At 39.1% G+C, this 14,193-nt stretch overlaps 1 protein-coding gene across 1 annotated transcript; it reads right to left on the bottom strand.

The window, feature by feature from the left end:
- Positions 1-9,564: 9,564 nt before the first annotated feature.
- ctsl.1 (cathepsin L.1) lies at positions 9,565-13,799 on the bottom strand. Its single transcript, XM_028437463.1, has 9 exons — positions 13,743-13,799; positions 13,394-13,498; positions 12,915-13,057; positions 12,612-12,791; positions 12,336-12,527; positions 11,225-11,390; positions 11,036-11,141; positions 9,819-9,922; positions 9,565-9,738 (listed from the first exon to the last, which is right to left on the bottom strand). The coding sequence occupies exons 2-8, from the start codon at positions 13,491-13,493 to the stop codon at positions 9,823-9,825; spliced, it is 987 nt and encodes a 328-aa protein (XP_028293264.1). The 5' UTR covers positions 13,494-13,498; positions 13,743-13,799; the 3' UTR covers positions 9,565-9,738; positions 9,819-9,822.
- Between the last annotated feature and the right edge of the window lie 394 nt (positions 13,800-14,193).

Genomic DNA, 14,193 nt, shown 5'->3' with positions numbered 1-14,193 from the left:
CTTAACTGGAAACCAGCAGAATCAGAAAATACTTTATTAAACCCTGAGTGGTAATTACAACGACAAAGAGCGGCATGTTAAAAAATAAATAACAATAATAATTTTAAAAAAAACAATAATTATTATACACACACAAAGAAAATGTGCAAATGAAAGATAAGGTGCAAAAATATATAATAACTGGAACTGCAAGCAGTTATGAAAGGGGGCCAAGTCTTCCGGCGCAACTCGGCCCCCAGGTTTCGCGGAGCCCGTGAAAGTACGTCACGAAGGATGACGGGCATGGGGCGAGGGTCTATACACAGGCCAACGTGCCATTTGCTGTGAACAGGTGGATATGAAGTTTTGGAAGATGTTCTTTAAAATGTGAAATTCACAGGCCAAAATGTGTTTGCACCCATTATAGCGCCACCTAGTGGTGCACTTTTTGGTATGGGTGATCTGTGTGCTCTTCTATAGTTACCCTGTAAATTTCACAGCCCTCAACATATTACTTCAGCTGAAATAAAGGTTTATTTATACGTTTAGTAGAAATAAGCCACGCCCACTTTGACCAATCACGATTAACTTCGAGATACGGTCCCAGGAGCGACCCAAGGTCATACCCACCTAGTTTGGTAAAAATCGGTCTTGCCATTTATGAGATATATATTTGCAGTGCCCCCTGGTGGCGTAAATTCTTAAAATTTTGCTTATACCCTTACAGTCACATGCCAACCAAGGATCTCAGATTTGGTGTTGCTAGCATTTATTTTGACCGAGATATGCAACAGTTATGCATTTTTATAGCTAGCTAGAAAAATTTACTGAGTAATTATTTGCGTATATTTTGAGCCAACAAAATTATTTTAGCAACTTTAGATCAGGTCCAACTGAAGACTCTACGTGCCAAGTTTCATGCTGATTAGACAAAACCCCAAGGAGTAATTCGAAAAAGTAGGTATTTGATACGTAATGACTTACGTAATGACTAATGTGTTGATTTTTGCACATCCTTGTTTTTTTTTTTTTCATTTTCAGCCTTAAATATCTCAGGGACTGCATCACATAGGAAACTGAAATGTGGTATAGGGAGCAACTCCATCTGTGACATTGCAGCAGCTGTGCCGCTACGTGCCTCCCATCACGACACGAGCACACATTCACAACCCAGTGTTTCCGCAGCAACACACACACACATCCATCCATTTTCAGGCACTTTTGTCAGCACACACACACAAAAAAAAACATGTCACATTTCCTCACTCCCTTCCGTATTTCTCCCACATCATTCATTTGTTTCACTCAACTCTGTTTCCCCAAACTGTTCACATGATCAGCGATGGCTGCACATGTGACTGCTCTGTTTTATCTGCGTATATATTCTCATATCTTCACATATTACACATCCTTACCGGTGATATGACGGCTCTGAGCGCTGACAGATGGAGACGGAGCGAAGGCATCTCTGTGTTTATGTAGAACATTAGCGCAGGTTGTGGCATCGTGTGGTTATTTTGAATTATCATTAATGACTTTTCTGTGGGGATTGTTTTAGGATTTCCTTTGGAAAACATAGGACGAGAAACCAAAAATATGACGTGATGGCGCGACTGTCAGTAGTGACAGGGCAGCGCCACATCGTCTCAGCATTGAGGGTTGAAGTACTCTTTTTTCTGTCCAATCGGAGACCGACCGTTTCGCCTGCGTGACGTGGTTCAGAAAGTTTGGTGCGCTTGGCAAATAGGATGTGTAAAAGCAGACCAGAGCAAATTAAAATGCAGAAATGTTGCAGATTCACCACCTGAATCGCACCGAGTCCACCGGACTATGTGTGAAAGCACCCTTACGCTGATTCGTCTGTGCTGTTGTCACTCACCTGTCTCTGTGTCACTGCTGTTGTGGATGGTTGACGCACCTGTTGGTTTGGTTGACGAAAAGTCTTCTTATATAGTTTACTGAAGTAAAGGCTGGGACATTCCTGTCACAATAGTGTTTTGTTCAACACAGATTTGATATGTTCGGAATTTAAGGCTCTATTTCTGCACTTATAATTAACAAGCCTCCTTCAAACCTGAACAAACATCAAGCTTTTAAGACCATCCTTTGTTTTTTCAGAGATAAGTTTCCAAGTAGAACGGTTGCTATTACAGAATGAAGATGACAGAAGATGTAGGGAAAGTACAGGTCTGTTTAACTCTAAACCGCTTGTAAATATTAAACAAAGCAAAACCTTAAAAACAGCAATGCAAACAGAACTACTGTAAAAGAGAAGTTTAAAAGTCCTGTAGTGTCTAAAGGAATTAAAAAAAGATATAGATAGATCAAATTTCAAACAGGTGCCTTACAAACACAAGTTAAGGGGCAAACACTTTTTTCACACAACTGTCTATATATATATATATATTTATGTAGAGGGGAAAATACTAAATCTAGCGAATCCCGCCACCACAGCATTACCTGCCGTACACGTCATCAGATGGAGACAGCAGGCTGCATACTGTGTTAGAGGAACCTAAAATTTGGGAGTTGGCACTAGAAATGATGTTACAGCCGAGTTATCAGAGTTCTATCAGCAGCACTGCCTAAGATTTGGTCTCCACGATTAATACGACATTTCCACATGATAACAATCATCTGGGGCCTCATTTATAAACGCTGCGTACGTACAAAAGAAAGCGTACGTCACACATAAGCAAAGTTTGGGATTTATTGAAAAAAAACCCGCTGAGATAATGTGCGCACTTCAATGGCAACGCTGACCCTGCCGTACTCACAAAAACATATGAAAAACGGGAAACTCTGATGCCAACAGAAGGATGAAATTAAAGACATTCATAGAAATTGTGTGAAATAATTGAACACATTGAACATTTCACAACACATTATTTGAAGGATGCGTTTGCAAAAACGGAGGAGGAAAAAATTATACTGACGCCCGCAGGGAGTGTGACGTGCACATGCCTAAGAATACAGTTGTATATTATTAATAATAATAATAATAATAATAATAATAATAATAATCAAAATCACATGATCAATGCGCAAAACTGCCGATGGCTGCAATAGCTGTAGCTGTTATAAAAAGGAACACATTGTAATGCGTAAAGACGCACAGTGGCTTATCTGGCACTGCTGGAGGACAAGGTGCACGGGATACACCGGAGGGAGAGGGTCTTCAGAGACCAACGAGACCTATGAACAGGACCCCCCGTGAATACAAGGTGCTGCGGGAGGGAGGAAGAGGAGGAGTAGGAGGAGGAGGACAATCTGCTGCTGTGGAGTTTAATCCCATGATTTTGGCGCATATATAGTTCATCTGTGTGTGTCCCACCTGTGTTGAACAGACATTCTTCTTATGGAGAGTGATTCACATTTTCTCCTCCGCTTTTATGTGTGATCTTTTTATTCATCTGTCACAGTCTGATGAGGCAACGCAACGTGATCTACCTTTCCATCATTCGTAATGTTCACTGTGTCACCAAATTACGCTCTCCTTGCGTGTGTCCACCTCAACAATTAATACCTCCACCACACAGTGAGTGGAATTTGTTTTATTTGCTCATTTTCCCCCTCGGTCCATTGTGAAATTCAAAGTAGTGAATTTTCATTTAGGGTGTTGACCGGACCTTTTATGGGCACCAAATGGGCTGAGCAAGGTGTTTCTTCACGTGCGCCAACCTTCGAGTTGATTGTGATTTATAAACGAAAACAGACGTGGGACGTACGTGCGCCCTCGTTTATAATCCATCCATCCATTTTCAGACCCGCGCCCTGGACAGGGCGACACAGACAGACAACCACTCACACTCTCATTTGCTCCAATGGGCAATTTAGAGACTCAAATCAACCTTACAGTCATGTTTTTGGATTGTGGAAGGAAGCCAGAGTACCCAGAGGAAACCCACTTAGCACGAGGAGAACATGCAAACTCCACACAGAAAGGACCCAGGTGAACCCAGAACCTTCTTGCTGTGAGGCGGACGTGCTAACCACTAAGTCACCGTGCGTCCCCTCGTTTATAAATCGTAAAAAAAGGATTTGTACGCACTTCCTGGTTTTTAGCGTACGCCAGCTGAAGTGTGCTTACCTCGGCACACTTTTATAAATGAGGACATCCTGGACTTTGTTAACAGTATGCTGCAGTTTACAATGGACTCCTATAGGGTTTTAGTATTTTAAGTTGTAATTTGTTTGTAGAACCTGCTCGTCATTTTTTTCCAATATTTTTTTGCTTTCCTTTTTAGTATTAACTGAAATAGAATTGAATTGAAATAGAAACCTTAAGTCCTGTGTCTGTTAACTCATTGACGACCATTGAATCAGCAAGTTATTCCTCCTGTTTTTGAGATTGTACAATAGTTGTGAAAGTAACAGTTACTGTCAACTAAGTGGGTGGCACAATTGGGAAATTGCCAGGAGTGGATTAAAACAGCTTTTGGATGACATACAGGTATGTTTTTAATAGGGACCACGAACAGTGAAAGGAGGTGCCATACAGTAGGTGTGGGATCAATTTTCACTGATTGAGGTCTTAAATATAAACAAAGGCATGAGGCTGCTCCTTTCTTCTTGATGTGTTAACAGTCAAATTTAATTCCTTTCAGCACGAGGTCTGCGTGCAGAAGGCAAGGCAAGGCAAATTTATTTGTATAGCGCATTTCATACACAATGTAACTCAATGTGCTTTACATGATAAAACATTCAACTGTTTAAAATCAATAAGAACAATTAAAATCATCAGTAAAATCAATTCAAATCATCAACAACCACATTACATCAACAACATGACCATAAATCTGTCTCTCAATCATATGCAGTAGAGAAAAAAAGTGCCTTTAACTTTGATTTAAAAATGTTCATGTGATGCTGACTTCAGCTCTGCTGCAGTTTGTTCCACTTCTTTGCAGCATAACAACTAAAAGCAGCATCACCATGTTTACTGTGAGCTCTGGGCTCCACTATCTGACCTGTGTCCATAGATCTGAGAGACCTGCTGGGTTCATACCTGACTAACATGTCACTGATGTATTCTGGACCAAACCCATTCACACATTTATACAGCGTTCTGAACCAGCTGTAGATGTTTGATGCTCTTTTGGGGGATTCCTGTCAGAAGACCATTACAATAGTCCAGTCTGCTGGATATAAAAGCATGGACCAGTTTCTCCTGATCTTTCTGTCATTAAACCTTTCACTCTGGAGATGTTCTTTAGGTGGTAGGAGCTGTTTTTGTGATAGATTTGATCTGATGCTGAATGTCAGATCTGAGTCAATCAGAACATCAAGGTTTTTGACTTGATCTTTAGCTTTTAAAGATCGAGACTCAGATACTTGCTGACAGCAGTCCTCTGTTACGGCAAGATTTGCGGTTGACCTCATTTGGAGACATGATTTATTGCTCTGGTTGAATGATGGAGTCCAGGCGAAGCATTGATGATTTTATGAAAAAGTTTATTCTAAAGCTAAGTAAAAAAAGACAAAGATGGAACAAAAAGAAGTGACCGTCCGGTCCGAGGTCCGAGATGCCCTGGCATCTCTCCAGCTACCAGAACAACTTCTGTGCTTTTTTTTTTTTTTTTTGGTCCGTACTGGGACTTGAACCCTCCGGTTCCCAACCCATGTCCCTACGGACTAAGGTCTGTGGTTGTGAGGCCGGTTAAATGTACTGCTAAGTTCTCTGAAACGCCTTTGGAGATGGTTTATGGTCGAGAGATGAACATTCAATTCACGTGCAACAGCTCAGGTGTACATTCCTGCAGTCAGCATGCTAATTACACATTCCCTCAGAACTAATGACACCTAAGGCATTGTGCTGTGTGATTAAACAGAACATTTAATTTTGGGCACACCTGTACATTAAATCATGGCGTCTAATGATTATCTTAATATGCCACACCTGTGAGATGGGATGGATTATCTCTCCAAAGGTGAAGTACTCACTAACACACATTTAGACAGATTTGTGAACAATAGGTACTTTGTAAAGGTGTAACAATACATGTATTTGTATTGAACCGTTTGGGTACAGGGTTGGGTACCTGTGAGTTCCTAGAACGGAACGGAAGTTGCCGCCTGATTTTACGTGATTTTTGTGTATCGTTTCACCCCCTAGTATTTTGTGTTTATAGAAAATGTTTTAGATCTTTGAGTTCAGCTCATGAAAAATGTGAGCAAAAACATAAGTTTTTGTTCAGTGTAATTATAGAATCAGAATCAGAATCAGAAATGTTTTCTTTGCCATGTACAGTTTTGAGGACAGTACAAGGAATTTGACTTGGTGGTTGGTGCACAAAACAAGCAACAAAAAGAAATAAAAGAAATAAAAACAACACAACAAAGAACAACCCAGCAACAATAATAATAATAATAATAATGATAAATATAAAGGATGAGGGATAAATAAAGGATAGATAGAGAATAAAGGATAAATAGGATAAATATAAATATATATATACAGTGCAGCAGGTATCAAGCTGGTGGAGGTGGTGATCGGGTGGGGGGGGTTCAGTGGGTGACTTGGGGTGTGTTCATGTGGATGGTGGCAGAAGGAAAGAAGCTGTTTTTGTGTCTGGAGGTTCTGGTCCTGATGGACCGAAACCTCCTACCAGAAGGGAGAGATTGAAACAGTTTATGACCGGGGTGGGAGGGGTCGGCCACAATCTTTCCTGCACGCCTCAAAATCCTGGAGGCGTACAGGTCCTGGAGGGAGGGCAGATTGCAGCCGATGACCTTCTCTGCAGAGTGGATGATACGCTGCAGTCTGGCCTTGTCCTTGGCCGTAGCTGCAGCGTACCAGATGGTGATGGAGGAGCAGAGGATGGACTGGATGATGGAGCTGTAGAAGTTCACCATCATCTTTGTTGGCAGACTGAACTTCTTCAGCTGCCGCAGAAAGTACATCCTCTGCTGAGCTTTTTTGATAAGGGAGCTGATGTTCAGCTCCCACTTGAGGTCCTGAGTGATGATGGTCCCCAGGAAGCAGAAGTACTCTACAGAGCTCACTGTAGAGTCTCCCAGGGTGAGGGGGGTGAGGGGGGCTGGGTTCTTCCTGAAGTCTGCTATCATCTCCACTGTCTTTAAAGCGTTGAGCTCCAGGTTGTTCTGGCTGCACCAGGACACCAGCCGGTCTGTCTCCCACCTGTAGTCAGACTCGTCTCCATCAGAGATGAGACCGATGATGGTCGTGTCGTCTGCAAACTTCAGGAGTTTGACCGACTGGTGAGAGGAGGTGCAGCTGTTGGTGTACAGGGAGAAGAGCAGAGGAGAAAGAACACAGCCCTGAGGAGATCCAGTGCTGATGGTCCGGGGAGCAGAGATGGTTTTTCCCAGCTTCACGTGCTGCTTCCTGTCAGACAGGAAGTCTGTGATCCACCTGCAGGTGGAGTCTGGCACGTTCAGCTGGGAAAGCTTGTCCTGAAGGAGAGCTGGGATTATTGTATTAAAAGCAGAGCTGAAGTCCACAGTTATAGTCTAGTTTTAGTCAACGAGATGACATTAAGTGTTTAGTTGACTAAACCTGTTACAGATATAGTCGACTGAAATATAAAGCATAATGGTGTGCCATTTTGTGACAACCATACTGTTGTGGTGATCTGCCTGAGGGCTGCGAGCTCGTCATTTGGGCGAGTGCACCGCACGACGTCCCACGCCCCGGGAAAAAGACTGAAACCAATTGAAGGGTGACTGGTGAGCTCATAATGACTGGACTGTTAACATGTGAACTCATTATTGTATAATTCATTTGCTGAGTTTAGTTGTTTAAATGAGAAGAGGAAAATGGTTTAACATTTGCTTAAAACCTTGTTTGTGTATTTAAGGGCTAAAATAATTTAGTATTTAAAATATAGAATATTTATCTTTAATAAAATACAGAGTGAAAATATTTCATTGATGTATGAAAATAGTATAATATAAAAGTATTTCTGTTGAGAAAATGTTAAATTAAAATTGTAATATCTATAATTGATACAAACATAAGGGAAATGGTTTAAAAAGTAGACCTAGTTAAATGTTTGGTTAATGGTTCATTTCACAGATAAATTACCTGCATTGATTTAATAAAAAAAATATTTCAAATGTAATTTTACCAAATGAAATGTACTTACCTGAAATTGTGTTTATTTGTACCTTTCCTTGTTTGATGAAAAATTAAGAACTTATTTGTTTTGTGTTGAAAGGTTTTTCATTTTCTTGTCACTTTTACAATATACAACTACACAAATATAATTATATTTTAATTTACTATGTTGTATGCACTCATTTCATAATATAGAGGCAAACTCTATACCTAAAAACAATTCTTAAAAAAAAAAAGAATGCAATATTTCGCTGTTCCCACGGTTGCACAAGCGGGAATTATAAGACTGTGATAAAGGCTGTAGGATAACATTAAAATAGAGAAACATGTACGGTCGCCCTGATATACATGAGTAATAACATGTGTAATAAAGGCTAGTTTGCACAATAGGCGTGTCTTTAGATTTTACTTGTCCTCAGGTGTACCTTGGGCACAAAAAGTTTGGGAACCACTGGTCTACCTGATATGGAATGGTATTAATGTTTGTAAATACACAGACAGAGTTGATGTGATGAATGCATAAGACCACATGATCACATGAGTTCTGATTATGTGACAAAATTGTAGTTAGTTATGTATTTTGATATGGTTGTTGTTCACATGTATTTTTTTTACAGATATTGTCACTTGAGAAATAAAAGCTATGATGAACATTTTTAGTCAAGAAAATGTTCACTGGTAAACAGACACGAGAACAATTTCCAACTGCGGGTTAAAAAATTGCAAGATTGCAAATTTGCGTTGCTTTCATTAACAAAAATAAATAAAAAAAATCCCAACAAAGCTAACCATAAAAAATGTATGCTTTACTAATCAAAGTTTATTATGTTAAAACATTGAGTTGTTGATTGGCAGAGGTCAAATTAACGGATTACAAGTACGTACGTTACTGTAATTGAGTTGTTTTTATGGGTACTTGCACATTTTTGAGTATATTAATAAACCAGTCATTTTTCTTGTATGTTTTAAAAGAAATCAAGTAATTCCTAATCATTTCTACACCCAACCGTTACTGAGTAAATAATTATTTTTGTTTTTTTCGTTTTAAAATGATCAACGAACATTGTGAAATTACATAAAAATGTAAATAACTAGACAATAATCAAATTCATCACATCATAGCCAAACAGCATTGAATGAAGGTTATTTTATCAGTTTTAGATTCATAAATGTAGCTATACTTAGAGCCTGAGAATTTATTGTTATTTTGAATTTAATTTGTTGGTGTTATTTTATTTAAAACATAATTTTACCTTTTGACAAACCTTTTAATCAGATGCCTTTGTGGAAAATATATGAAGTTCTACTAGAATTGAGTACAATTTCAATCAAGTAACAATACTTCTACTTGAGTTGGAGATATCAGAGAATGTGTGTGACGTGACGTGTTTACCAATAGTTTCAGTATATTATTATATTTGATCAAACGTTATGCAAAAAAACACCAGAACAGTCAAGTTCATGTAAGTATGATTTATTTACATGGAAGCATGATTTACTGACAATCCTTTTTTTTTTTTTACGTCATGTGATATTATTAAATGAGCATTGTTGTGACAACAGACAGGAAGGAAAAGTACACAAATACAATTTACTTTTTTCCACAGCTCAGTGCATTTAAAAAAAATCATTGTATTCATGGGTCACTTGCTTCCTGTTGGCTGGAGACAATCCAGAAGCTGTGGGAAACAATAAGTAGTAAATCATGTCTTTAGATATTAGCTTTGACGTGAGACAGTTAAACACACTGGAGCTTCACCTGCTCAGACCAGTGGGTAACTGGCTGCCGTAGCAATCCCACACTGGTTGTTCTTGTTCCTGGACATCATGATGTATCCCTCGTCTCCCCATCCCAGGCCCCAGCTACAGAAACAACAAACCATAATGGCGTTAACGGCCACCGCTGCAACTTTTACAATCCAAGTAGTAAATTCCATAGATAGCGTCAGTTACAAGAATAAGTTATCTTTTTGAAATGTGGGCAAAAAACTCTGCTAAAGTGACTTCCCGACACTTTTCTGGTGTTTTGACGGACTGAAATTGGCAGCAAAACCAATGGGGGATGTTTATGTAAATCTGGCCGACACTGAACGTTTTGCAGAGGGAGGATAAATATACCGGGAACAAACTAGAACAGAAATCACTGTTCTCCTTCTCTGGTGGAAATCACAGTAAAAATAAAGGGATAAAAACTCCTATGCATCCGTCTATAGCAGTGTTTCTCAAATGGAGGTACGTGTATTCCTAGAGGTACGCTATGGCACTACAGGGGGTACTTGAGAGAGAGTGAGTGGAAATTTAACAAATAAAGTGTCAGTCTTTGTCCCCCTCAGGCGTGAGATGACCGTAAATGATAAAAACTATAGAAATAAATCTATTCAGGAGCCGCTAATCAATATTTGCTTGGAGTTTAAATGGGGTCGCCTGAAATTTCTGAAAAATGAAATTATTTTCTTTAATTAAAACAACCCACAATCTCTGTATTTCTGTACTTTCACTTTGTGAAATATAAATCTAGTTCAACTAAAATGCAGTAAATATATATATGAGCTTGGTAACCACTGCACTAAATACTGTTTTTTCCACTTATTTGCAAAAAGATGATTTAAAACGTGTGTCATCACTCAGTTATTCCATCATTATTTCTCTATCGTTGTTTTCTAAGCAAAATGTTGTAGTCGGACAAAGTGGGTACTTAGATTCAGAGAAAAAAGACTCCACATCCCACAATGCAATGCGCAAAACTTTTCCAAAGTTCAGACCATTTGACAACAAATTGAATGCATTTTTTGGACAAAACAGACCAAATTTAAAGCTCTCAATAGGCAGAATTTAAAACGGGCCCAAACACGCAGCGTGATCACTAAACACAGGACCTGGTTCTCCAATTTCCTCCCACAGTCCAAATATAACGTGTGAGTGACCAATGACCCTAAAATGACCCTCTCAGAAGGCTCAACACATCTGAGATGTTACCTGTTTTTAATCAGCCAGTAGTCCTGTCCATTTTCTGTCCCGTAACCTACAGCCAGCACACCATGATCCAGTTCCGTGCTGCTGCAGTCTGGCTCATTGTACACACCTGAGAACACAAACGATTCCAAATCATTAAAATACTAGATAAGAACATCACATATTTGCCTACCAGTTGCTAAGAGACTTCACCTGATGTATAAAGCTGGAAGGAAACATGACTGGCATCAATGGCCACAGAAACTGGTCCGATGGTGGCAACGGCCTCCTTCAGTGCGTCTTCATCAAACTGTTTGATGTCAACATGGCCTGTGCACGTAGCTCCAATGTTGGCAGGGTTGTATCTGCATTTTCCATCCTAGAAGAGATAAACAGCTCATTCTTCTTCACCAATTTACCTCACCTATACATATGAATGAACTTTAAAAGCCAAAGTTATTTTTTTTTTAGGTTGAAAATGTGGGACAGTTACAATGTTTTTAAAATATCAACATTGTATTGTTTTTAAAACAACAGTTAAGGGTAGGTGCTATATAGTTTTTTTTTTTTCCAGTCACTTAATGCATTCAAATGTAAAATCTTCTGAATCCTAAAACAGGCAATAATTAAATATGAAATGTTGTGCTCCACAGGTTTTTGTGGGTAAATTTTCCCCTGGTTGAGTTGGTTTGAGTTGCTACATGCATTTTGCACTAGATGGCAGCATTGTACACTGACACTGACCTTAAAGCAGAGATGTGCAGCTTTAATCACAAAGATATAAGATTGTCTGATCTGAAGGCCACATTATTAACATTTAGAATAATGACCTGATCATTAACACAAGGAAGAACAAACTCTGAGTATTTTTGTGGATTTTTCTGTCATTTTTGTATATATTTGTACATTTTAATGTCATTATGCAATTTTTCAGTTATTTATTTGTAGTCATCTTGTGTGTTTTTTTCCACAGGACTTTTGTGTGATTTTGTTGTCCTTTTTGTGTATTTTTTTGTATTTTGTGTGGTTTTTTCTTTTGCCATTATGTATTTTTTAGGTGTTTGTGTGTGTTTTTCTGTCATTTTGTGCATTTATTTTAGAGGCTGCACAAAACTAGATCGAGGGCCGTATGTGTCTACTTTGACTTGAATATCCGGTTTTTTAACCTTGGAGTCATGACCCCATGTTAGGTCACCTGAAATTTGAGTGGTGTCACCTGAAATGTCTAGTAATTGGAAGAATTGAGAATAGAAATATTTGCTTCATTTTAAAAAGAATATTAATTTTAGAAAATTAAAGCACTTTTACTTCTTTTTCATCTTACCTCTGCTTCATAAGGATAGGAGTCCTCTGTGTCAATCCCTCCATTTGCTTTGATGTAGTCAAAGGCCTGGTCCATCAAACCTCCATCACAGCCCATGTTGCCGTAATCACCGGAGCAGTCAACCAGCTGCTGCTCACTCAGAGACACCAGTTTCCCAGTTTTCCTGAAGTTCTGCCCCTCCAGAGAACCAGTCTGACAGAGAGATGGTGATTGTTTGTTGAATTTACCAAGAGAACAGGCCTAAGAATCTACATACATCAGCAAACATCAACGTACTGCACTGAAAGCCCAGCAGGAGCCACACTGCTTCTGGTCTTTGATCGGAGTCACGTATCCCTTGTCCCTCCAGTCAACAGTGTCGGGTAGATCATTGGTCACTCGCAGGAAGGTAGAGCCATGGCCAGACTGATTGGCATTAAAGGAGCGTAGGATCAGCTGTTTATACTCCTCATTTTCCTGTTAGAACGAGAAGACAAAGACAACGGACTTCATTGTCTTTGCACCAATAGAGACTTTTTAAGGAAAAGTTTTTTTTTAAGTAAAAACAATTACACTACACAACATTAGTGTTTCTCTCACCATATCTGCAAAGTAAGTCATGCCAAGGCGGTAGGACTTGATACCCTGATCTGCCATGATGTTATGCACCAGAACCAGTTTGCGGTTGGTCAGCCATATTTCTCTGCGTTTGGCCTCTTCTGATGGAGAGCTGTAGGATTTTTCTGCAACCGAGAAAAAAAAACAATCATCACACACTTCAAATACGACAGTTTCTGATGCTCGTTCAGTAGAACATGGTTTTTTAATTTTTTAATACATTAGCTGCATTGCCATTACCCTCAAAGCACAATTATTTTAGACATTTTAGAAATATCCCTTTTATTTTAGAAACACAGCTTGTGTGAGCTGCTGTGATAAACGTACTGCATGTGGACCATGAGACAATTGCAATAAGAAAGCAATGAACACTGTACTGATTTCTTGCAATTGAGTTTGGATGACGTAAAAACATGTCAATAATTATTAGTATCACACCGATAAAATATTTCGTGTCTTACCAAACTTCAGCTTCCATGCATGAAACTCCAGGTCTTCCAGGGAGATTGAGACACAGCTGGCCACGACCAGAACAGCTGCACAAACCAGTAGCAGCTTCATCTTAACTGGAAACCATCAGAAACAAAACAGAGACTCTTTGAGATCCACAGGAAACCACACAGGTTGATGCAGATCTTCACATCAGCTTTGTTTCACAAACTCTTGCTTTCAGGATGTTTGATGTGATGCACAACTTCACTTTCACTGTTTCCTCTCATTTTGTCTTGCATTTCTCCATCAAACATTGTCTTATGCTGATGACTCTCTACTTTTCATTAGTGAATATTTGTCAGTGCAGTGGTTACTCACCTGTCTCTGGGTGTGTACTGCGGTTCAGAATGGTTGATGCAGCTGTTGGTTTGGTCGATGAAAAGACTTCTTATATAGTTTGCCGCAATAAATTCCTGTCAGGTGTTTGTCAGCAGCTCATAAAGGGACAGTGGAGAGTCAATAATTAAAAAAGGAAGGTTTACTTTACGAGACGCTCACATGATGGCATTCTAAGAAAGCACAAAGACAAATACGATCATTCCTTTTGGTTAGAGTGCACCTACTAGAGAGCTGTCATTAAAGAACTGGGAAAAACTTGTCTATTTAAAACTTCAGAAATAGCAACAGCTTGTGAAATGTATACATTTTTGACAAGTACATGAATACTTCCTGCTATAAAATAGTCAAACATGGATCCAGGAGCCACATAACATAAAAAAAAAAAAAAATGTAAAAGTTTAACTGTGCTGTAATTTAAATGTGGATTCAT

The sequence above is a fragment of the Gouania willdenowi genome, chromosome 22, assembly GCF_900634775.1.
Source record: "Gouania willdenowi chromosome 22, fGouWil2.1, whole genome shotgun sequence".
NCBI lineage: Eukaryota > Metazoa > Chordata > Actinopteri > Blenniiformes > Gobiesocidae > Gouania > Gouania willdenowi.
The sequence above is the reverse complement of the archived record's forward strand: the minus strand, read 5'-3'. Positions and strand labels throughout refer to the sequence as shown.